The 26,633-nt window shown below is 39.3% G+C and overlaps 1 protein-coding gene across 1 annotated transcript in view; it reads right to left on the bottom strand.

Annotated features, from left to right (window-relative positions):
• Positions 1–3,440, bottom strand: part of RAB2A (RAB2A, member RAS oncogene family) — a 43,372-nt gene extending 39,932 nt beyond the window's left edge. The window contains exon 1 of the mRNA XM_058831417.1: positions 3,193–3,440. Within this exon, the coding sequence (XP_058687400.1) occupies positions 3,193–3,238 (46 nt within the window). The 5' untranslated portion in view covers positions 3,239–3,440. The remainder of the gene's footprint in view (positions 1–3,192) is intronic.
• Between the last annotated feature and the right edge of the window lie 23,193 nt (positions 3,441–26,633).

Below are 26,633 nucleotides of genomic sequence, written 5' to 3'. Positions count from 1 at the left end.
GAAGATTTTACTATCATACAGAAAAAGATCTAAAAGAAAAAAAATTAAAGACTTTCAGTCACCAACTGCAAAACCAGAAAATTCTCATATAAAAGTATTCATCCTAGCTCAGACCAAAGTCCATCTCAACTTTAACTGGTAGCCAAAGGCAGATGTATAGGAAAGAGTAGATGATGAAACCAACTCCTACTGGCAACCAAAATGAAAGACACCATCAACCATAAAGGCTAAGGTCTCAGAGGTACAGACAGCCCTAAGCAGCATAAACCACACATGCTTCTAAATGCATTTGCAAACTCCTATAATGCTTCGGAAATAGCCAGATCAAAGGATTTTTCCTGATAAACTCTCACAATGATCAGTATTCCATAACACTTGTATTTTTCTGTTAAACTCTATAGCTGCTGTCCCATTGCTACAATGTAAAAACCACACAGATTCATGGCAATGTTGTTTGAGTACCTGAAACACAGCCATGCCATTTCAGGTCTCTCCCATAAAAGAAAACTACCTAGATCCTAAACCAATTCCAATTGTACAGAAAACCATTTTTATATATTAAAAAGCACAGTTAACAACCAGACTAGAAGCAATTCCATATTCATAAAGTTACCATGCCTGAAGTACCAGAAAAAGTCAGTGACCAATGAAACAAGGAATGCAAAGGGACAAAAACTGTTGAGCACAAGGCCATCTTGCACAGTCAGTCTCTGTGGCTGTCATTTTAAGAGACTGAGATCATCTTGAATTCCTGTGTTTAAGCAGATGAAAGCATGTGGAATCACAATTCAGAGAAGGCAAATACAGGGGTCTTGTATAACTCCAGGGAGTTTTCGTTGGTTTGCCTATGGATCGCACAACCTCCTTTGTTTTTTTTACTGCTGAAAGTGGAGCTAAATGTTAACATCTGTCCTCAGCTGAGTCTCTTAGTTTTCCCCTACAGTTTGTTTACAACTAATTGCTGAGTCACCAGGCAGCTGAGGCATTTCCAAAGACTCTAAATCAAATCCCAGAAACAAATTTCTTGATCACTATGAAATCTACGAGGCCAGTGGCATATCTTCACTGGCTGGAACGCTGTGCAAAACCACCATGGGAATTGAAGAGGACAGTCACCATCCACTCTTAATTTCCATCATCAGAACTTTGAGTTCAATTGCCTTCATCTGAGGAAGAGTAGCAATACCTAAACCACCACCATCATCTTGGCAACTGTGTACAATATAAATTGTCTCTTCAGTACTAGCTCTATTAGAATACTTAAAAGGCTCACAAGAGATCTAAATAAAAGTAAAACCAACTTACTGCTATTGACATATTCAACCCACATCAAAAATGATCATTGCAGTAGTCTTAATCAGCTTTCTGTAGCAACTCAAGATTACAAGCCATGATAATTAAAAAAAAAACAAACCAAAAAGTCAACAGCCAATTTGTGAGCTGTTTTCCTGTCTGTGTTTCCTCTCTCTTACTCTTCCAATATTTGGCTCTTAAGCAGCTGCAACAACTTCACAGGTGACATACATCCACTCTGTATTTCACATTTCAAACAACTCAAATGCAAGAGTGCACTTACACTGAGGATATTTCTTTGTAAAAATTTAATCAGTATACAATCAATGTAGCAAAGCAACTGTGAGCTGCTGTCTACCACTTTAATGACTACAGGTTTTAGGGATGCACCAGAATTGGCCACCTGTTCTGACGCACTGTCATTCTGAACTGTGCACTACCATCTTGCATCACCCCAGCCTGACAAACCTCTTCTTGCTTCTCCTGAATTTGCACAGGTAATATCCTGTCCTCCTGTCCTGGCATGATGAACTGTTCCTCAAGTAAACATCTAACACAAATCAGAATTTTCAGTTATCATCTACAGCCTAGTGCTTACAACACGGTCCTTACAGTTGTGATATATTTCTAAAGGTTCACTTATACTAGAGCTGCTTCTGCAGAAGCGTAAAAAAACTTTCAGAGTTTAAATGTACATCTAAAAAGCAGATAAAAGTCACATAGTAGTTGCATCCAGTGTATTTTACAACTTCATGTGTAATGCAACTGTAATGTGTAATTATAATCCACCAACAGATAATTTGGTTCATAGGTATGAAGTACAATTATGAAGGTACCCTTAGAATAGCATCTAAAATAACAGGTGTGTCATCTAACTTATTAAAGAAGGCATTTAGACAGGTATGAGGAAAACAACAAGGAAAATGCACAATACACAGGCACAATGGTTAACTAAGTTAGCTACCTTGTCCTGACAACATCTGATCAAAGTATGCAACTCCCATCCATACTAGGCTGAGGAAGCGTAAAATACATTGGCAAACGGGCTTCAAGCAGCAATTCCTATCAGCGTATGGCTATGCCAGCAGCATTTGCAAGCATTACTATTTATCACACAACAGCCAGTTACCAATAGAATGGAGTAAGTTTTTAAGAAATGTTGAAGGCTAGTTTGGATAGGGCCTTGAGCAATGTAGTCTATGGGTGTCCCTGCCCATAGCAGGGGGGGTGTGACTACATTATCTTTAAGCCCCAGTCCAACCCCTTGACACTCTACAATTTAATATGGTTTTAAAAAGTGACAAGAAACATCCGGAAAAGCCGCGGTGTGTGTACATGTATACACAAAAAAAAAGGTCCCTTTAAATTAGACTGGAGGAGCCAGGGCTTTTAATTTTCCTTTGACAACGTGTCTTCACACAGTTTGCTACAGCAGCTCCAGCCGAGACTGGAAAGAGCATCCTTGCAGCCCAGGCTGAAGGTAACTCACAGCAATGAGATAGAAACTCATGACAAAACTGCAGGGTGGAGTGTGGCCTCGCTGCCACAAGGCTGCAAACCACGGGCACTGCCCAGGTATAAGTTTTGATGTGACAACGCCTTCTCCGTCTTCGCTGCCCCACTCTGCCGCCGCAGCCAGGGCCGTGACACAGCCCGAACTGCCCCGCGGCCCATCAGCCAGGCCCGGAGGCGGCTGCCAGCGGCCCAAGGCCGTCGGGAGACAAGGCCGAGGCCGCGGGCGGGGCCCGGCGCAGAGGCGGGGGGGAGACACCGCCTCTTCCTCGCGCGGAGCCACCACGTCGGCGGCACTGCCAACACTGCGGAAATGGGCGCGGGGAGCCGGGCCTTCCTCTCCGCCCCGCGCCCCGCTCCGGCCCGGGCCGGGCTGGGCTCACCCACCTGTGTCTCCGATGATGATGTACTTGAAGAGGTACGCGTAGGCCATGGCCGCTCCCGGGCTGCCGCTCCCGGGCTGTCCCGCTTTCGCTCCGGCGTGACGCGCGCGCTCGCCGCCCGGGCTCGCGCTGCGGAGAGGCGGAAACGGGTTAACGGCCCCCGGGCGGCGCCTCCGCCCGCTCGCTCCCTCCTACCTCCGCCCCCGCGCCGCTGCTGGCAGAAGGGCTCTGCTCCCTCGGTCCTGCTGTCCGCCCTCCCTCCCTCCCGCCGCGGCCCCGCAGGCGCCGGGAAAGGCAGAACGCGGCGGTGGCGGCGAGAACAATAAACAGGCGCCGAGCGGCCCCCGGACCCTCCGGCGACGTCAGCGCCCGCCCCCTCACGCCGCCCCGCCTCCGACCCGGAAATGCTGAGGCGAGGGGCGGAGCCTCGACCCCCGCCCCGCGGGACTGAGGGCGACGCCGGCTGCTTGGGGGCTTCGGGGAGCTGTTGTCTCAGAATCCAGAATCGGTGAGGCTGGGAAAGATCTCTGGGATTATCGAGTCCCACCTATAACCAAAGAGCACCATATCAACTAGACCGGGGCACTGGGTGTCATGTCCAGTCTTTTCTTACCAGGGACGGTGACTCCACCACCTCCCTTGGCAGTCCATCCCAGTGTCTAAGCACCCTTTCCGCGAAAAAGTTCTAACTGATCTCCAACCTAAATCTCCCCTAGCACAGCTTGAGACTATGTCTCTGGGTGCCTGGGAGAAGCAGCCGACCCTCACCTGACTATAACCTCCTTTGAGCGAGTTGTAAAGAGTGATAAGGTCACCCCTGAGCCTCTTTTTGTCCAGGCTAAACCCCAGCTCCCTCAGCTGCCCCTCACAGGATTGGTACTCCAGACTCGTTGCCCTTCCTTGGACCAGCTCCAGCACCTCAATGTCCTTCCTAAATTGAAGGGCCCAAAGCATAAGCCCTCTGAGAATAGCCAGTAATGGGTTGTTTGGTACGAATTTATCTTCATCACATGCATTCTGGCCTGAAAGGGTTTTCCCTTTCTGTTTCTGTCTTTCCTCACTGAACTCAAAGCAGTGAACCAGTAGAATAACCTAAATTCTCAGCTGGACTTTTACTTAGAGTTCACATGGGAGTGGTGAGCTGGAAGAGGATTCAAGGTCTTCCGTAGTCTAAGATGCTTTATGAAGTGTCTGGTGTACCCTAACCTTTGGACCTGGAGCAGTCTGGCTCATATATCACATCCACACTGACGCTACATCAGATGCCTGGCAAGGGTAAATGTGACAGGACACTCCAGTCAGATCATACTGATGATGATTTGGGATTCCCTTTGGCTCAGATGTTTGTTGACCGTGGGCTGGGGGGATTGTTCAAGAGCCATTGGCACATTCTTCATATAAACTCACATTTTACTCCCATTCTGGTTGCCTGGTAGAATGGGAGTGAAAGATGTCTGTCTTTTAACTTTACAGAGGTTTTTTTTTGTGATCAGCAGCTTGGACAGCACTGACCTACAAGGCTTCTAACAGGTGTGCATCCAACTTAACTGTAAAAACCTTCAATAAAGCTGATTGTGCCAAATCCTGTCATCATGTTTCATGACCTGAAACCCAAAATGAAGCTTTCTTTAAAAAAAAGATTCCTATCTACTGTGGATATATAAACCCAACCCCTCCTCCCCCACAACACTATAAAGTGGAAGGAGCTCCTTTATATACTATAAACATATCTACCTTTTCCACATGAAAAAAATCACATTTTCAACAACTACTTGTTAGATGTTTGCTTCCTGTTTTTTATTTTTTTTCTCCTTTGTACTTCTTCTATTTTCTCAATACTATTTATTAAATGTAGAGCCGAAAACAGCCATTCTCACATGTCTCTAACCAGCCTCATCACCTCAAAACTGGCAAATGAGTATTTCCAGTCTTGCCCCTCTCTGAACATATTTTTTTTTTTTTCCCAACAACATCTGATGTTCTATCCATACATTTGGTATCTCCTTATTGGCAGTGTTTTCCCCCTTGCTAAATTTCAATAATTTTGATCATGGCCACTCAGTTTAGCAAAAATATTTGATTTTTTTTCTCTTTTCATATTATCTCTGCCATTTTGTTACCGAGGCTGTTCATGACAATATTGAATGAGCCTTTCATGGACAGGACAGAACATTGAAAAGTGGCATGTGAAATTTTCTCCTAGTTTAAAAACCCTCTCCACACTGTAAAGAGATATTTCTCGATTATTTCATTTGCAAGTAGTTTTTATATACATTTTTGTTAATAAACAGTTTGTAGCTAGAATGAGTTTTCTCAGAGAAGCAGGTTTTTGCCTTGCTTCCTATGTAAGTTAGGCTTCTGTTTTCACATATCCCTGTGTGTCTCTGTTTCCTGCCCTAATAACGATCATGAAATCTGGCATCTTGGATGGAGCAGGGTACCTCAGATAAAGGAAAGGCTGCAGCTGGGGTCAGCTGTCAAACCCAATCAAGAATTCACACTAAAACTAGTCTTAGGTTCTCCCTCAGCAGCTAAGCCCTTCAGCTGGCATTCATGCTGTTGGCATGGGTTTTTGTGACCTCAGCCACTAGAGATAAAGCTGTAGGAGATCAGGCTGTAAGCAGATAACTTCTCATCCAGTATAAGTAAAGGTTGCTGCTGCTGTGGATGGGGCAGCTCTGCTCCTCCTAATCTGCTGTGGACCCTCCCTTGTTCTGGCACGGTCAGGGTGAATAGAAGTTGCTGAATAGAAGTTGCTAAGCTTTCATTTTTTCTTATTAGCTTTCAGGCAATATCATCCTGGGTCCCACAGCCACACCAACAAACTCAAATAACCTCACCAGTTGGATCCCACTGCTGTCCAGCCATCCTCACTGCTCCCAAAGGGTCCTGTGGTGGTGAAGGCTAAAGCCCACTCTGAGATCAGTCATGTGGACAGGTCTCAACTCTCAGGATGAGATTTCTCCTTTAGCTGCCTCTCCTGTGTCTGGCAAGATGAAGAAGAACTGTCTGGGCTTTTGTGTCCTTCACCTTTTCTTCAAAGCCCTTTTGTTGTTCACGACATACTCCAAGTATCCATTAGTACTGTTAGGGATTCCTACATGATTGAGCCACAAAGAGTATAACTCTAAGGGTTGGTCAAGTCTTGACAATCTGTCTTGAACATCTCAGGGTGATAAGTTTCAAGTGTTTGATGGTGACAGACTTTTTAGTAGGGACTCTAGCAATAGGATGACGGGTAATGGTTTTAAACTAAGAGGAGGGAGATTTAGAGTAGCTATGTGGAATAATTTTTTTAATGTGAGATTGGCGAAGCATTGAAAGAGGTTGCCCAGAGAGGTGGTAGATGTCCCATCCCTGGAAACATTCAAGATCAGGTTGAACAGGGCTCTGAGCAAGTGGATCAAGTTGAAGATGTCCTTGCTTGTTTCAGGGAGTTTGGACTCAATGGCTTTTAAAGCTTTCCAACCCAAACTATTTTATGATTGTATGAGAGCTTGATTGTATGATTCTGCTTATATCAGTGATGGGATTTGGTCTCTTAGTTCCCAAGTTATGTGATTTTCAAGACTTCCAGACAGGCCAAGTTAGCCTGATGTGATTGAATGAGATCTGGTAAGAAAAGGGAATTCCCTTATGTAGAATTGAGATTTGCTGATGGAGAGAAAATACAGACAGCGCAGAATCCCCAGTGAAATGGAAGGTGCCTTTAACATCACGGCTGTGCTGACAGCCAACAGGTGGGTCTGACAGCTCAGAGGGAAGGCAGTCCTACCTGTTTGTGCTTTGGAAACCTGGTGAGCCAGGCAGTAACCATCTTGCAGGTGACTCACGTGGTGGGGCAAGGCCCCACTGACTTCCTCGGTGGTTGCTCAGCTTGGGCCAACATCTGCAGATGTTGGAGAGATAGCCAGGCCTCTGCTGGTTAGCCAGTCAGCCAGGCTGCTCTGTGGAGTATTTCAGGCATTTGGGATGGGTAGGGATAGTTATTGAATCAGTGTTTGGTAGAGGCTTGCAAGGATAATATGCAAGAATTTGTTGCTTATGCTATCCAATGGTAAGTACAAGCTAGTTTGCTGCTGGAGAAGAGACTCTGTTCCTAACTTATTGAATGTTATCAACTGATCTACAAATCTGAGATGCCTCCAACTAGAGATTAATGCAAAATTGATTTTCCTCTAAGATATATGTACCATATATCATGGTAAGTACTAATAAGAGGCATGCAAATAGCTACTGTAATCCTCTTCATTTTTTTACTTCTCACCTGCTAAATTTACCTTTTCCAGAGAAATGAGTATCTTCTTTTGTTAAGCATTAATACTTTGATAGAAGGCTGCCATGTAGTCAGACTCACTCATTAAAAAAAAATATTAGCCAGTTGATGTAAAAGAAGCATTGGTAATTTAGGATTGAAGAATTGCAGAGGATTGTTTTTCTTTACTTTTCTTTTTTTTTTCTTTTTTTTTTTCTGCTTTTTTGTTCTGTTTTTTGTTTTTTTGGTTTTTTTTCTTAATGTTATAATGACTGCTTATCTGTTAATGATTTTACCTCACATACTGAAATATTTCGCTATGATGACTGTGTCAGGGTTATATTCTGGCAAATTTGTGAAAGTTTCTGGATACACTTTGGAAAACTATAACTTAATGCTTTTTCTATGTCATTCAGGTTTGTTCCTGAATTTTCCATTTATCAAACTCACCTGGAGTTTATAGAAAAGTCTTAGTCTTTGCAGGAATCTTACCAATAAAAATGCTATTTAGGGAAAAGGCTTGGAGTCATCCAAAGCTCAACATACTCTCTAGAGCAAAGCATTAGACTGGATTTTTTCAATGGAAATTAAAACACAAAAGAAGAACTCTGGCATAATATTTGAATACAACCACTTTAATTATATTTTCTACAGTAGTATCATTTAACTGTTAGAAGTAAATCTCTACCTACACTTCCGTCTAGCTTAAAATTTTTAAATCATTCAGTTGTATGGTTAAATTTTCTATACAGATGCTCAGTAGGAAATGTTATTTTCTGGTGCCTGTCATTAATTTGTTTGCACGTGCTTCTTCTGAACATTAAATATATACTATAATTTTTCTTATTTGTGAATTTTAAGATTAGATCGTATTATACTTAAGAAACAAGGTAATATACAGCATATTTTATTTATTATAAATGTTGAGAATGGGACCTCACTTCATATGGAAAAAAATATAGACAGCAGATCCTGCAAGAACACAGTCAAATATATCTAAATATCAATGAGGACCTGCCTTTGTAAAGAGAATTTCTAAATATGTGTTAAGCCTATAAAGGTGGGCTGGAGACAACTTCTGAGTCAAGTAGGTAAAAATCCATGTCTGTGAGTGATGTGTGTTTTGGGCTTTGCAGGTTGTAGACCAGGCAGCTTTGGCTGAGATTTCAGCTAACAGCTGGATATGTGAGCACAGTTTACATTGTTACTTTTGATCTGGTGAAAAAAGAGATTTGGAAATTAGTTTCTTTTTTTAAAACATTCCTTTACAATAGTAAACAGCTTAAATTAAATGCTCTTGGTAAACATTAAAAATAAGATGCCACGTTTCTCCAGTCACTGTAATTATAGAATGTTTTATTACAGTTCAATTACACTGATAAGTAATTTTTGGAAGTGCAGATAGCATTTTCTGTTTTCAAAATATAATTTTGAGACTACATTTTTAAGGCAGTGCAACAAAAAGTATAGTTCTAGAGTTTCCAGCTATATTCATATTTTAGGTTCTTGCTCCCCTGGAAATATTTGCATGATGTCTGCTTTATCCCTATTTGTTTACTTATGGCCTTTGCCACTGTTATAATTTCACCCTGTTTTTCCTTGCAAATAACCTTGTTTTTCACTGCCTTGACATAATAATAAACAGTTTGATAAGACAGCGTGTGATGAATTTTAACATACTTTTCCCATAAAAAAAAGGGAAAACAATAAGATCCTTGAAATGACCTTGTAATGCCTAAAAAAACAATTGGAAAGATATGTTGATTTTTTAAAATTATTATTATTCTCAGGAGCATTAGAAAATATGTGCTTGTGTAACAAGATTAACAAAAGCATGGAGTAGTAGTGCTAAACAATGTCAGAGATCCATGCAAAAGCCTACTTAAACTGACATCAAGGTAAATTTTCAGTACTTTTTTTACTTTAGAGACTGTTTTTTTCTTAACTCTTTTTAGATATCTTTTAAAAGTTGTTTTGGCAATGCTTTCAGAAAGAGAAAGTGTAAGCTAAAGCTGCCACACAGGCTCACAGAAGTGGAAATAATCGTGAAGACTTCCTGTTTACTCACAGCCTGAAGTGAGACAACTTTAAGGAACTGGTTTGCTTGAAGAGGAATAGAAGTAGGCAAGCTTGGTCACATTTTTTTTCTAGTCAGATGTATTTAATGGTTAAAAATAACATTTTAAATTTCTTTTCTTCTTCTATTATAGTAGTAATGATTTTTTTTTCTTTTTCATACACCCTTATTGATGTTTTTTGATGGCTGTAGAAAGTATGGAACTAAGACTCTGGAAGTCAGCAGAGTTCCTAAAGTATCTGAGTTGAGGATATCTTAGGGACAGTGTCGCAGAAATTATCTTTTTCCACCAAGATATTAGCAGATAACCTACTGTACATTTTTGTCTAAAAGGTGTAATAGCAATTTCTGGTAGTTCTAACAAAACTCCTTGTATCTAAACCATATCTAAAATTATGTTAAAGGCTTTAAGTTTCTATTGAAATGACTTAAAATTTAACAGAAGAAAATAGCATGCATTCCACTGAATACATTTCATTATAAATATTTTTAATCAGAAGATGTTTTACTGTAAAAATACATGTGTAGGCTCCTTTGATATTCAGCCATTGTTGATGTAGGGGGCAGCCTGTGCTCCTGCATGTATTTTCCTTCATTTGATCAGGTGCTTTTCAAAACTCCAGCCATCTTAAGGTTATTTCAGCACAATTTCCCTCACTCGTCTTCAGGTTGTGAAGGTCACACCAAAGCCATTATTGCCCACATGAGCTGTGCCATTGGAGCCTTTCATTGTAGGCTAGGGAGTCTTTAATTCCACAGATCAGAAGGTGGGCAAGTATTAATTTTTTTCTCATAATTCAGATGCCTCTATCCATTCATACACTGAGAAAGGTAAGCAGTACCTCCTAGAATGAAAAAACACCCAAGAGAATGAGTTGCAATGGAGCATACCCCCCCCAGCCATTAGCTTCCATTCATTTTAGATGTCAAATGGGTATAGGTGTTCATTCCTACATGTTTATTGAAAACACCTTGTTGCTATGGTCATGAGATGTGAAGTAGTACAAAATTTTGTGTGTCAAGTATTCTGTCTTATGTTTCATGGCAAAAATTGCAGCAGAAAAGTAATTTTACTGGCTTCAAGGCCCAGTTCATTTTAACCAGATTTTTCTTTGGCAGAAAGTCTCTTTTATAGTTCTATACTTTTCCACATTTAAAGGGGGATTTTTCAATTCATTATTTCCAGTTCACAATGAAAAGAAGAGTTGTAGCATATCTTTGCTTAAGGAAGCTCTTGTCTGTTACAACTTAAACTCGTATTATATCAATAACCACTGTAATTCCATCTTTTTTAAGAAGTGAAGCTTGTTTAGTTATTGCAACCTTTATGTCATCATAATTACTTGGCATTGAAATGGTTGCAGTTTGTGGCACTTCCAAGCCCTCATCACCGTAAAGCTTGTCCTATGGTATGTTGACAGTCCTTCAAGGCCTATCCCTATTTACCTTTTTTTTTTTCCTGCTATGTGTCTAGATCCTATTTTCTTAATTTGCTTCAGAATGATTTAAATTTATGTTCTGTAGTCAAAAATTACATGAAAATTGACAAAATGGCTTTCTGGGTAACAATTTCAGTCTTAGTATTTTCTTCCCATGTTTTCAAAAGGTAAGATGACCAGTCTTTTACAGAACTTCTTGGTGCTGTAGGAAAGAAACACACAGGGTATAGTACTTTAGGAAGTTTGAGCGCAGAGTAGTCTATATATTAGGAAAAGTAATCTAGTGTTTCAGAAATACACCCCAAACTTCCTCCTTTTAGGAAATCAGACATTTAACAACTGGCTAAGGCCATAAGACAGTGGTGTCAGCATGCTACCTTATGTCCTGTTGGGATTGGGAGCCTACTCCTAGTACTCCTTGTGGTGGTTTTCTTTGACAGAAACAATAAGGGCATACAAGAAAGAGCCTAAATTAATTTTTCAATGAGCAGCAGTTCTGTGGAAATTTTCCATAGTTGTTCTTGCCATGCACATGAACCCAGATGCATGAAGGGGAAAAGCAGAGCTGTCCCTGACAAAAAGAGCGGCTATGAGCATACTTGATAAATTCTTTCAGCAGTAGCAGTCAGGCCATAGCCATCCTCTCATCCTCTCTCATGTGTGTGCTCTGTGTAACAGAGTTAATTGGTCTTTATCTACTCAGTAAATGGGGTGCTGCCATGTTGCATCAGACTTGCCATGCTGAAAGGATGCAATAAAATTCTGCCATGTCTTGTGAATCCAACTTGTCTTGGCACAGAAAGAAATGAAATAGCCAACCTCTCCAGAAAGGTATGGCAGCACTTACCTAATCTGTGTGACTTTGACTAAGTAGAAATCAAAATATTTATATCCTGATGATTCAAACCAAGATACTAAAGCTGTTGCCTCAAATGAATGCAATGAAAATGTATAGGTCCTCTTGTGTAATGTCAAGTGAAGCAGAGAAAATGCATAGAAAGGCTTAGGACAATTATAATATTTATGGTAAATCTAAATGGAGAAAGTGATGCAATGCTCAGTTTAAGTGGTGTAATGTCATGTATAAAATAAAAACAGCTCTTGGAAAAAATATGTTGATTACACTAGACATTGAAAGGAAGAAGAGAAGAAAAAGGAAAGATTACTACATATCAATTATACAAATGGGCCAGTTTCCAAAACAAAGGGGCAATACAGAGATTCACAGTCATATTACCATTTCCTAGTATAAATTATTCCCTAATTTGTCTGAATTAAGCCTTCTTCTTGTTCCACTTTTATTGGGAAAAAATGTAATTGGGATCTTTTTGAACATTAACTGGATGGCTTACTGAATATTCCATTCATTCTGTGGCTCCTTCTTTCAGGTTTCATCTTAATAAGTTGATTTTTCTGTCAGTAATTTGCATTTAAATTATGAAAAAATAATGAAGATTTTATCTGCATGTACTTTTCTTAGATGAAAATTTTGCTGTAATAATAATGGGAAGTATTTATTTTATGTAAGTCAGTTTGGAACATGGATTTGTCCCTTTGTTTGGAATAGTTCAGTAGCTCAGTTTTGCAAGTGCTAAGTTTGTGACTGTCTCTTAAAACAGGTGAACATTTTATCCTACACCTCAGATAAAGGTCAAATAGGTTTAAATACCAGACTTGAGTAAGCAGATATTTGACCATATGCTCTGAGTAAATTCTATACATTTTTGTATAAATAAGTTGGGCTCTACCTTTTCTGCAAAAGAGAATCATGTGTCTTACTGATACTTAGTGATGTGTGTGATCTAGCTGACTTTTAGAGAAAAATAGACTTGAAGTGGCAGCCTTCAGGTTTGTACAAATGGTACAAGTACAACGTCAAGTTGTACAAATGGTAAGAATGAGTACTTTGCTGAGCCTTATTTTAAAATAACAGCAGCTTCTCTGGACAACCTGATTTCCATTTATATATAAGTATATAAATGGAAAATTTATATATAAATGTATAAATATAAAAATACATTATATATATATATATAAACATATATGTAATAATTTATATATAAATTTATAAATGGAGCTGTTTGCAATAAAGGATCCATGACATAACCCTTTCATGGTTATTATCTTTATTTATGGGAAAATCTTTTCTTCTGTCAGAAAAAATATGTATATTCTTATCCAAGTCTTTTGAAAATACCCAGTTTTCTCTATTTCTATTCATCCCGAATCTAATTTTCACACTATTTAATAACAGGTACTTTCAGTACTTTTTGCAATATGTAATATTTGTACAGTACTTTTTACAAACTGCTGCCTCTTTGTGGAGGAAATAGTAGGTACTGGAATAAAGGTAAACTTAGCATCACAGAGAGTGCATTGCAGACACCAAGGTGAACATTATGAATTAAATACATTAAAAAGTAACCGAGGAGCACCAGAGCAAGGACTTCAGATTTCAGTTACAGGTGATGGCTCAGAGTGTATTTAGTGTGTCTTGAATTTAGACTACTGGCTAAGCATCTAAATCTGCCAAAGTAAATCAGGTAAGCCCCTGGCAAATTTCCCCAGATGCTTAAGCAAGACCAGATTTTAGACTTGAGTACTGCTGTTTAAATTCTTCCCCAAACAATAATGGTCTTTACATTTGACTTTGACTAGGGATCCATTGCTGACATGAAAGAGGTACAAGGGCAATCATAATCCCTCATCAGAGAAGGCTAACTTGTGGAAGTGCTGGATGAAAGGGGGAGTGAGCTCTTTAGAGCCCTCCTCTAGTGGTGGAAAAATGTCAGTGAGAGCTTCTCAGTCCTTTTTCCTCAGGACAGAACTGTGGAAAGGGAATGGCAGCTTGGTAAAATACTTTTTGTTATGAGTGAGAAATGAAAAATAGGGAAGTAAGGAGACTGTAAGAATCACTTAAATTCATAAGAAATTGCAAAGCTGAGAAAGAGCCTTTTTCTAGAGAGCTGCTAGTAACCACAGGAAAGTGGAGCTGCTGGAACCAGAGTGCAAAGGTCTGTTTTAGAGAATCTGCTTCTTAAGTAGCAGGCTTTGACAAGATTTGAATATGGAAAAGATACTTCACTGAATAATTTAGCTCCTTTAACCACATGGATTGTGGCAGCATGCAAACGTTTCCTAGACCCACAGTTCCTCTAGGAAAGTTAAGAATAGGCTGTGGAGTAGTTTACATATAGCAGCCTCCATTGAGAAACAGAGGAAAAAAACTACTTAAAATTTACTAACAGATCCTTTTTTTAAAATGGACTGGACATACCCCCAAGACTTTGCTGATCCTGAAGGTTTACATGTCTTCTGTAATGACAGAACCATAAATGTTAAGTGTTGGAACAGTCAACTGTTCAGGGCAGCATAACACCTCCCTGAAGATGCATTTTGGCTCATGTACTTTTCCTTGCATGTTAAGTGATCCTGGAGCTGGGAAAGATGAATTACTGAGAGTTTAAATGGCAATAAACCTATCTGTGAACACCAAGGGAAAAAACAGACTTGTCTTTGCGTATACGAAAGAGTGATGTCTGTCTCCCAACAGCTTCCTCTATGTATTGTTTTTTCAATTTGCAGTATCTTCTTTTTGTTAAATAATTTAAAAAATATGTGTATAGAAGCACACATATATTCCCATAGTCATACTTCCAGGGATTTAAGAGACAAGAAATAGGTAGTTTAGATTTGTACAATAGTTTAGATTTCTATAACTAACTCAGGAATAAGCATTGCAACTCCAACATTCAGGAAGCCTGAATGTTTGAGAGGATCATATATGTGAATAACAGCTACATAAATAATAGCTACATAAAATATTTTTAGACTTTGTAAATAGCAACTGTAGTAACCCCTGCCATTTAGTCCTCTGTGGAGCTTATTCCTGCTTTACTGTAATTATTTTATTGCCAGTGAAAGCAACATGAATAACATGATTGGCTTTTGAAACCTAACTTCACTGCAGTTGTTTCCTACCAGCTACCATTTCAGTCTTTGGATGCTGTTGCTAATGGCAAAAAGAAATTCTGAGATAACCATAACAATCTCCCCAACATGACTACAGTTAAATAACTATGGTGATTTGGTACTTCAGAACACAGAGCTGCTTTCCCCAAACCATGATTTATTGTTAATACTGACAGTGCCTCAGATATGAAATCTTAATAACGAAACTATTGATGTTTCATTTAATGCAGTATTGGCTTTTCATTGTTTCCATGGACCAACACTGACTTCTGATAACTGATTTTAAGAAACTATATATTTGTGTCATCCTCCCCAGATCCATAGAAATTACCAAGGTTATTTTTGTGCAGTTCCCTCTATAAATACAAGGACTGTTATGCATTTCATAACAATGATGTTTAATCTTTGGTGCAGGTTAATTTAATTTAGTCATACATGTTGACAGTTATTTCTGAAGCACACTGTTTTGACATTGCATTTCTTCTAGATATTTGGAGAGTTTCCTTTGACTTATTTAGAAGAAACCTTGAGGAAGGTCAGCAGTCATGGCTGAACCATCACTTTCTTGAGTGACTGTCAAAATAAACAATTTATGCTAGCATAGGTTATTGAAGTCAGTGTTTCTTTTGCAATATTCTATGCTCATTGAGACGCCTACATTACAAAATCTACCTTTATTATACAGAAAGAAGTGTCAAGATCATTCTTACCATGACTTAATTTTCAGGATGGAGAGTTTAAATTCACTTAGCCTATATCATGGAAAGTTGTTGTAAGACATTAGCTTGTGACTTGAATTTACTGCTCTAACAGATTTGTTCTTTCCTTGGTAAAAAATATGGTTAGCACTTTCTTTCACTTTCTCAAATATTGTCAAGATTATGGAATCTTAGATATCATCATAACAGGGGCAATGCAAGTAACTTTAACCTCTTTCATTAGTACTATGCCAATGAACATCAAATCACTTACATAAGGGTGGATTTCAGGCCAGTTTCTGTAAAGCAGAGATTTCTTTGAAGAGTCATCAAGTTCCAGATGTTCTTATGATGGCTATAACATTTTTCTGACATGTACCACACAACCATCAAGGATAGGACAGCAATAAAGCTGTTTCCACACTGAAATAACATATCTCAACCTAAAGTTTTGCATGATATTTTTACCCACTGTTAGAATCTTCATGTATATTTACTCAACCAAAGATGACTTCTGTGCCTAAAGAAGATGGGGTGCTCTGTTCAGCTATTAACCCTTAATGGTAGGCTTTTTCTGGGTCTAAGGATGAGAAGCAAGATTTACCTGCTGAAACACATGGATTTGAGACATCTGTTGCATATTTTTCTGCAGCTTCTCAGAGTTCGATTTTGGTATACTTTATAATTCTTTTTTGTTTTCCTTGATAATTTCATATATTAGATAAGACATTATTAAGTCTTCTCTACAGGCTACTGGTCACATTTCTCACATGCAGACTAGGGATCCATTTTAAACCTTCGAAGATGTATGAATACTCTCCCCTTTGACTATTTTATAAGCTATTTTCCTGTACATCTCCAATAAATATTTGTCTTCAAAGCAGCTATTCTCTGTGTTGGTAATCCAAGACACAAATTCTTACTTTTTCCAGATAGATTCAACCTATATATGCTAAGTGTCCAGTACAATTTCATATCTGTAAACTTACCAGCAATATTGCCTTTTTACAATAACAACCATATAATATTTGAAATCTTTGTTACTATGTTTAATTTTCTCTTCTTGAGTCACAGAGCAGTAGCATTCCTCCAAAATATTGCCGTTAAATTTTCAATAACCATGTCCAAAGTCCTCTGCCACTCTAGGGACTTTTTCTGGGATGACAATTTTCTTTTCAGTCTGTCTAAATTATCAGAATGTAATGATGTCCACAAGTGCTGGACTGATGAAGAACATGTTCCACACTCTTGGCAAACTCAATTTTGATATCACACTAGTGAACTACAGACATAGTACTTGCTGTTCTTTACTGTACTGTGTTTATAATTTCAGGAACATTGTAGCTATTGATCTAGTGCCAAGCCCAGTTGGGAACAATTAATTACTAGCTCAGTAGGCATTGTGCTTAACTAAAATAAGATTTTCCTTTATACTTTTTTGATATATTTATGTCCATTGACAGTCTGACACACTGTTTCTTTATGCTCCAAACTTTCTAGGCATATCCATATAAAATCATCTTCCCACTCCAGTATCCCACAAATCCTCATCTTTCCCTCTTATACTTCCTACTAAATTAGTAATCCTAACTTATTCACAGTATTTTATGTGTCAGTTTTCTGCTTTGTGTCTGTTCACATGTTGTCCTTCTGCATGGCATTTGGGATTATACTACTCTGTAACCCTGTACCTCAGTCACTGGTCCCAAATCAGATTTTCATAGAATTAACACATTTTTCAGTTATCCAGGATACCCTGGTCAAATCCAACCTTTATTATGATAAACCAAACCGATTTAAACTGACTTATCTGTCTCTTTATGGGGAGCTGTAATTTTATACTGATTTTTTCTTTTAATCTGGTTTTGGTTGCTGACAGGCTTTCTTGGAACAATATGTCAATTTTAGTTTTTCATTATACTGTTTCTGAATTCTACCTTCTCTTTTTTACTCATACTGTAGTTAATTTCATTTTCTAGTTCTTCTTTAAGTGATTTAATATTTGATCCTGTGAAAATGGATTTTTGCTGTAATTCTATGCCATTTCCTCTCAGACTTCTCTAAATATTCTTTATCTAGCTAATATAAGAGGTCTCCTATCCCAATGCAAAAGTCTTTCAAGTATTCATTAGATTTTACTTGTGAGTAATGAAGTCTTCTGTAGTAACTTCTCCTGGAGCAATTTGCATCAGGTAAATGAAACTTTTAATAGTTCAGGTTCCCCTGTCAGCCCTGCTAAATGTTACAAGGGTCAACTTTAAAAATAGAGGTGTATTAACTTATGATGTACAAAAACCCTCATACCATTGCTTGCATGAGTACCTGTCGTGCCTGTCACATTTCCAAAAAACAAAGCATGACTGCTTGTTCCCCTCTATCTCCTTCTTTCAGTTCAAATCCTGAATGAAATAGAGAATTTGTAAATATAATTTAGTTTCCCCTTAGAACAGACAAGGATAGACTGGACTACTTCTGTTGGAAGAGATCTACAATGATATACTAGTCCAAATAACGGAACAAATCAGGGCTGACCAAAACTTAAAGCATGCTGTTAAGGGTACTATCCAAATTCCTCTTACACACTGACAGGCTGGGGTCATCAACCATTTCTCTAGGAAGCCTCTTCTGTGGTTTGACCACCCTCTCAGTAAAGAAATGTTTCCTGATGTTCAGTCTAAACCTCTCCCAGCACAGCTTTGAACCGTTCCCACATGTCTTATCACTGGATATGAAAACTGGGGAGATCAGCACTTCCCTTTCCACTTCCCATCCTCAGGAAGATAGAGAGAATAATGAGGTCACCCCTCAGCCTGCTTCTCTATAGACTAGAGGACCTTAAAGTGCTCAGCTGCTCCTCACGGAAATGCCTTCTAACCCTCTCACCAGCTTTGCTTCTCTCCTCTGGAAGCATCCAAAGACCTTCCACATCCTTCTTAAGCTGTTAGGCTCAGAACTGCACACAGCACTCAAGTTGAAGCCACATCAACACTGAACACAGCAGAATATCTTCTGATAAGTCTTTTTACTGGCTGGTGATGCTGTTTTTGGTGCATCCCAGAATGGCTTAGCTGCCAGGGCACGCACACTGCTGGCTCCTGTCAACTTGCACCCACCGACCCCTCTCTGTGGGGCTGTTTCCAGCCACTCATCTCCCAAATTATACCTGTACCCAGTGTTACTGTTTTGGGTACAGAATCCAGCATTTCAGCTTGTTAAATTTCATCCCAACCATCACTACCCAATGTTCGAATCTATCTGGATCTGTCTGTAAGGCCTCTTGTTCCTCAACAGAGTTGCCAGCATTTTCCAGATTGGTATCATCAACGAACGTGCTAATGCTGCATTCAATTCCTAACTCAATGCCATTGGTAAGTATATTGAACAGACCTGGCCCTCAAATTGAGCCCTGAGGAGCACCACTGGTGAGCAGTCACCAGCCAGATGTTGCCCGATTCACTACAGCACTGAGCTCTGCTTTTCAGCCGGTTCTTCACCCTATGAATCTCTCATCCCACAGCTGGACAATTTGTCCAGAGAGATGTTGTGAAGACCTGTAGCTATTCCACTAGCCTCTTACAACATGGAACCTTTAAAATATGATTGCATAGGAATGACTGAGGGAGCTGGGGTTGGTTAGCCTGGGAAAAAGTAGACTTAGAGGTGACCCGCTCATTCTCTAAAACTTCTTGAAAGATGATTGTAGTCAGGTGACGGTTGGTCTCTTTCTCCAGGTAGCAACTGACAGAACGAGAGGGCACAGTCTTAAGTTGCGCCAAGAGAGAAAGATTTTACTGAAAGAGTGATAAATTACTGGAATGGTCTGCCTGGAGAGGTGGTGGAATCACCATCCCTGGATGTATTTAAAAAAGACTGGATGTGGAATTCATGGCTTAGTTGAGGGAGTGTTAGGGAATGGGTTGGACTTGATGATCTTAAAGTCTCTTCCAACCTAGTGAATCTGTGATTCTGTGATATTGGTCTTTCAAAAATGCTTGTTCTAAATCAGTCAGCACTTCACACTGAGCCTACTGGCCGGAGACTTGACCCCAAAAGGCCAAATTAAGGACCAGTAGTTTCCTGCAATTGTAGTTCAGACATTGAAAATATAAGTTAATTAGAAATTCCTAATTTTCATTTTCCAAATGGCATCCTCCATTATAGCATTATTGCTATAATGCCATGTACTATAAAGGCCATGTTTAAAAGGGAAGGACTGAATCAGGCTTTGTGCTAGTTTCTGGAAAGATACCCAAGACTGACTGAGTTATGTGGGGCAAAGTGACAGCAACAGTGACATCTGCAGAGCTAGTGCTGTCACTATCAGCAGCACAAATGTGTTCTTGCATCTTTTATGAGTTTAATTCATCAGAGGATAGAATGGATCTTTTGACAAATTCTGTGCTACAATTACAAGTCTGTTGCTCAAAGAAAAGACTTTCTCAACTGAGAAATCAGAGGCTTTGGTCATCTGTAGGCTGAATTGCTACAGTAGTTTGACACAGAAGCAAGAAACATATAATCCAATTATGGGGAGTAATATCTAAATCACTCCTATTTCTTTTTTTAATGGTTTGCTTTGGAATCTGTTAGGACAAAAGGGTCTTTATGTATTTAAAATATTAATAAAATGAAAAATCGAAGTGATCATACTTAGTTGTAAGTGAACAAAGTGCTTTCATTCATATTCCCTCTAAGTCCTGTCATTCTTCTGCAGAATATGTTGTCATGGTATCCAATATGGCCATGTCAGAAAGTAGTAATAACAAACGATGATGGTTAGTGACATGTGGCAGATTATTTTTTCTGTTCGGTACCTAGTGTGGGATTGAATGGTCAAAGATAAAGGTCTGTTTCAGATTCAGAGGAAACAGCATTCTGAGGCTAAACTCTGAAAAAGTGGGACCTAGCAATGATGAACATACATCATGTAGAACAAACATTAGAGGGGATTTGGAGTATTTTTTTGAGAATTGAAGAGGTGTTAACTTATTATTTAACCTCCCCTGCATCTCAGTTTCTATAAATCAGGTTAATATCTTTGAATTAATAACAGTTATTTTGACAGATTATACAAGACAAGACTCTGAGTCCCTCTCAATTAAGAAGGCCTTAAGATAAGATCTTTGTTGTGTTTGAGGTCAAAAGAAACCTCTTTGCAGCCTCTGACCAGAAACAGGCTGCTGTCCCAAGTTTGCCAATATGCAAAAGTACACTGATTTAATTTCAAATGTTACATTAAATTGTGTTAGTTAAGACTGTGATAAAGGAAATATCCAGAGCTTCCCAGTCTTTGCCTGGCCTGAGACTCAAGACCAAATATTCTAGCCAATATTAAGGGCGTAGAATTGCTTTCATATGAATGACATGAATGGAGAGATTAGTTGTCTCGAAAGAATTATTTTTCTGTCCCAGACCTTTAGAAATGTTTTCTAGGGTGCTGGGAAATCAGTGGCTAGTCCAAAAGCAAGACAAAGGAACAGTTATAAATATCCCTCTCTTTCCAAATCTGGCAGAAAAGATGGCAAGATTAACATATATGTGGCTGCATAATTTTTTTCTGCTGTCAGTCACCCTTAATCCCTTCCTATCTTAGGGAGGCAGGAAAACACAAGGATTTGAAGGGCCAATTCAAAGGCCAGAATGGCAATCCATTTTGCTTAACTGTAAGACTGCAACTGTGAATGGAAAGAACATTCCAAAAATCTGCATATCACAATCTTAACATCATGCCAATAGCAACCACCCCCTTGCCCAACTAACCCCGTTGCTGTTTTCATAAGAAAGATAATCCCTGCCTTGCATATAAAAATGTTTAGCTGTTGTTGTCCCAATAACAAACTCAGATTTTAACATAGTTACCTTGAGGCTATCCTAATTTCCATCAGATTCTTCCCCAAAACATGGAACTTTTTCTTATGGCAGTTTAGCCATCAGCCCTTCTAACTTCCGTCTCTAGACAAACAGACATCTTCAGACAGCAAATCAGAGAGCTTCTTCAGATAGCAGTTTGACCTGTCATGCTCTGTAAACCCCATAGAGCCATGATTTTTAATTTGGGCAGTGTGAAATCAATGTCTTTGTGTCTTGGGCTTTATTTTAGCAGATAAAAAGCAAATAATGGATCTGTGGTAGTATCCAATAAAAGCTGAAAGTTTAATTTTTCTAAAACTTTTCCTGTAAATCTTCAATTATGGATTATGTTGCAGATAAAAGGAAAGGACCAAGTCATATGCACATAAATAGGCTGCATGTCTCCAATGATATCCGCAATCATAACTCTGAATATAATCCTTTCCAACAAACAATGTCTGTCTGTGAAAGGCATTTTAGAATTTCTGAAGTAAATGGTCAATTCATAAAAGAACAATGTGATGGATTTTGTCCATGTACCCTAGATAAAAAAGGAACAACAGCTATTTAAAATGTTTTGCATTTATCATTTTTAGGAAGGAAAAAAAAAAGAACTTGGAATCACTGTCCAGTCCCAAGGGATACTTACTTATTTTGTGTCTAGTATGACCCTAATTATAATGATAATATAATGAAGAAATGTTCATTCTCTTCCTGTAGCTGCACAGTGGCAATCTTCAGAAAATTGCCTTCAGCTGTAGATATATGAATATACATTTTCTAATAGTGAGCTATATTCTGTGTTCTTGTAATAGCACCTTATTTTTTAAGGGATCACCTCCTGAGCTGTGATTAAAAAAGGAGAATCTGTTGTTATTAAAAAAAGTACCAAGTAGCCCAAACTCAAAACCAGATGGCTGCTTAATTTAATATAGATGAATAAAAAACCCCAAACAAAAAAAACCAACCAAACAAAAAACAACACACCAAATACAAGAGGGAACCAACATGGATAATAGCGTGAATTATAGACAATTATGACTTTATTCTGAAGTAAAATATATAGCAAGAGTTCATATGCCAGTACAGCAGTTGCAAGTCTGACTAACAATGCTTACATATTTCCTTTGCTAGAAATATTTCCATGTATTAATCATTTCTAGAAACTTCTATTTTCTATTTATCCCAGTTGTATTTTCTGATTCATAGGGGTTTTTTTTGCACAAATTTCACAGAAGACTTCAGCATTTTTTAAAGTCATGACTAGTAAGAAAAGTTTCTTCCCATAATAATGTGCTATGTGTTACAATCCTAGCACCAAAGCCATAGGTAGTAACCAAGAAAAAATTTGGCAAAGGTAGGAGGTCGGTACCACCAAACGTCATTTGGATTTCTTTGGTTTGCCTTTCTGTGTATTGAAAACATCACACAATTCCATAAGGAAATTTGAAAAAAAAAACAACCAAACAACCCAGAGCTATTAAATTATATTAGGTCTTACTCTTGAAACAGTGCTTTGTAGCTACAGCCTTATAAATGACTAACTGCTCAGTCTGATGAGATTCCTTAGCAACACTTGTATGAACAAGTATAAAAAACAAAGCATGCTCCTCAATTAAAGGTATTTTTTCAAATGTCTGAAAATATATTTTTCTCTTTCTGGTTATTCACATTTTAGTAAAGAACTTGAAGTCAGTTTTCATTCAGGTAACAAGCTCATTTTGTTTGGAATACAAAAGTTTACCAATTGCCTTATTGAATATAAACGTACAGCACATGAAGTCCCTCCTTTGTGAACAGCAGGATGGAAGAGTATTGCAGATGTTTTCTCACTCATTACCAGAAGCCTTGTTGTCACAATCTCAGTGAAAGGAACCTGGCAAACAGGGAAAATCATTACCCAGTCTATCTTCCTATCTCTGAAGGACAGTAATATTTATTGATTCTCAGGAAGAAATAAAGGCAAGGTATAAGCAGGAGTAGCAGATGAAATCAGTAGACTATTGTCACAGAAGAATAAAAACTGGAAAGCAGTTGGCACAAGGCCAGCTTAGCTACAACTCAAGAGCAGAAGACATATTTCCAGGCAGAAGAACAGGGAAGAGGGATTATAAATTTTGCCCTCCTGTTTCAGCCACATTCATATGTCTAAGTCTTACATTCCCTTGTCATTATGTTTCGGGTGTTTGCAAGCCAGTACTTGTTATACAATATTGTTTGACTTCAGCCATGCAAATGACAATTGGAATGCATCAAGGGCCAGCAAATTAGCTTAGGGTACACACACTGGCTGAGCATGTTGTCAGGCAGCCCCAAAATTTATCCCTTATTCACTGAAAACCAAGTGAAAGGTGTATAGTGAAGGTCTCTGAGGCGTTGAGGTCCTTTCATAGTACAGTCATTGGGAGCCTGTTAACTCCACTCCTAGTCTTTGCTACATACTTTTGATTCTTATGGCTGCAGCTGTTGGTAGATTCTGCAATTTCACAGAATCACTGAATGAGTCAGGTGGGAAAGGTACACATCTAGTCCAACCTTCCTGTTCAGGCAGGGTTGTTCTAGAGCACATGGCAGAGAATTCTGTTCAGACAGTTCTTGAATATCTATCTGCAGGGAGGGAGACTCCACAACCCCTCTGGACAATCTGTTCCAGTGCTTGGTCACCAGCACAGCTTTTCCTTATATTCCCATAGAACTTCCTGTGCACCGGTTTCTGCCCATTGCCTCCTGTCCTATTACTTGGCACCACCAAGCAGTGCCTGGATCCATCCTCTTGGCATCCTCCCTTCAGATACTTATAGATATTGGGAAAGTTCCCTTTTTAGGCATCTTTTCTTGAGGCTGAAGTGGCCCAACTCACCTAGTCTTTCCTTATAAGAGACATTCTCCTGGCCTTAAATAATCTTTGTAGACATCTGTTGGACCCAATCCAGGAGCTCCATGTCTGTCTTGTCCTGAGGAGCCCAGAACTGCACACAACACTCCAGATGTAGCCTGAGCAGGGCTGAGGAGAGGGTCAGGATCACTTCCCTTGACCTGCTGGCAGTGCCCTTCCCAGTTCAGCCCAGGACACCATCAGCCTGCTTGGCCACCAGGGCACTGCTGGCTCATGGACAGATGTTGTCCCCCAGGACGCCCAGGTCCTTCTCTGCAGAGCTGCTTTCCAGCAGGTCAGCCCCAGCCTGTGCTGGTGCGTGGGGTTGTTCCTCCCAGGTGCAGGACCCTGCATTTGCCCTTGTTAAACTTCAGAAGATTCTTCTCTGCCCATCTCTCAAAATGGTCGAGTTTCTTCTGGAGGGCTGGACAGCACTATGGAGTTATTTAACCCTTTTCTTTCCAGTCAAGAGCTGCTGGACTATTAAAGCCTGCACTCTGATCTCCAGAAATGAGGAAACATGATTTGCTCTTGGTGACGTGTCATAAACTAGAATCACAGTAATAAGTGCACTAAAGTTGCTGCAAATGTTCCGTGCTTCTGTCTGGCCAAAATGTGATGGGAGGTCAGGGACATCAGTAACATAAAAAGAAAATAATAATAGCTCTACAATTCCATAAGTTATGTAATTTACCTGTACTTTAGTTTTTCCATAAGGAAGGTGTAAATAAAACAATATTCATGTGCTAAAGTTTGTGCCACAGTTGAAACTGTATACAGGTGAAACAGTTCAGGTACTGTAGAAGACAGTATTGCATATATATATATATATATATACACATATACACACACATATATATATATCCCACACATATATATATATCACATAATCACAAGAAAACTCTCTGGTCTTTTCTTGCCTTGTGTCTTACCCTGCAGGATAGTGTTTCTAGGTTGCCTAATCTAGCATTAAGAAATCTTTTGTGCTGGATTAAGTATTATCTTTCTGCTTGGAAGTATAATGCACCGCTTTTGAAGGCTGTATGTTACCGGCATACAGGAAAAGATCTCAGTTAAGTCTCTTTCCTCCACTGCTGCTTGTTTGCAATCTGTTTAAAATAAATCTTAGCCTCCTGCTGCTGTCTCAGTGTCCCCTCTGTGCAGCAGGGACATCTCTCTGCTGCTGCTGTGCATGCAGCATAAGTGTGCACGTGAGATGGTGTGCTGACTCAGAGATAGGGTACCCAAGTAAATCTACCTGCGTCTGCAAGGCTGGGTGCTGTGAGGGAGTCAGCGGTACAGTGAGAACATTAAACTGGAACTTCATCAGCAAAAGGGAACTTGATCTCCAGTACCAGCAGATTGAGTTCTGGTAAGTGCACTGAACAAGTCAAGGCACTGTTTTGATGGTAATGTTATATGAGACCAAGTTTATAATGGTGATCTGCATGGAGTCAGGACGTGTGACCTCGTTTGTCTGATGTGGGCTCTCAACTATAATCTATACCTTCATTATCTCAAGTGCAGGATAACTGTAACCCACTCTGGCTGTCAAGCCACAACTGAAAACTACTGTGAACTGAAGGTGACTCGAAATGCAGCCGTGCAATTATTAAGTAATGTGTCATGCAAGGAGCACAGTGCATTATACCAATTGCTTTGGAAGTGCACTTGTCGCCAGCAAGAAGAGAGGTGAAATTCATACCTTCTGTTTTGACCTTTGTCTCCTGAAGTGGCTCAGGACCAGCCTACTTGAAAGGACTTTAAATTCTCTGTGCTGCATGCTACAGTTGTGAATTACAGGTACTGGAGCTGCGGGCCAGAGCTGGTCTCAGTAGGTCTGAGATGTGAACTGTGTATTTTGTATAAGTACTTTTTTTTTGTTTTGTTTTAATTTTTTTTGTCTCCTAGGAAGCTGTTCTTTGTAAGCACAGGGAGGAGTATTATCATAATCCATGCATTTAAGCAGGCTGGATGATTATATTCATATGGTTAGGCTTTCTGCATGGCAATGTTCCTTCTCCTTTGCCATAGAATTCTTGCATGAAGTACCTACATGCACAAGTATGTGGTAATACCAGAATATGTACTTTAGAGTTTCATCCAGCCTCAAAACAAGAACTTCAAGTGATTTGGAATTTCCTGTGCCTCATGATAAGCTGTTCAAATTGCTATTTCTTTTACTCTGGCACCTAGATGGTATTTTTTTATCAATGCTATATGAGCAGTTATGTTGCCTGCTCTAAAATTTTCTTTTAAATGTGGTTGTTGCTAATATT

This window comes from Poecile atricapillus, chromosome 2 (assembly GCF_030490865.1).
Source record: "Poecile atricapillus isolate bPoeAtr1 chromosome 2, bPoeAtr1.hap1, whole genome shotgun sequence".
NCBI lineage: Eukaryota > Metazoa > Chordata > Aves > Passeriformes > Paridae > Poecile > Poecile atricapillus.
The sequence above is the reverse complement of the archived record's forward strand: the minus strand, read 5'-3'. Positions and strand labels throughout refer to the sequence as shown.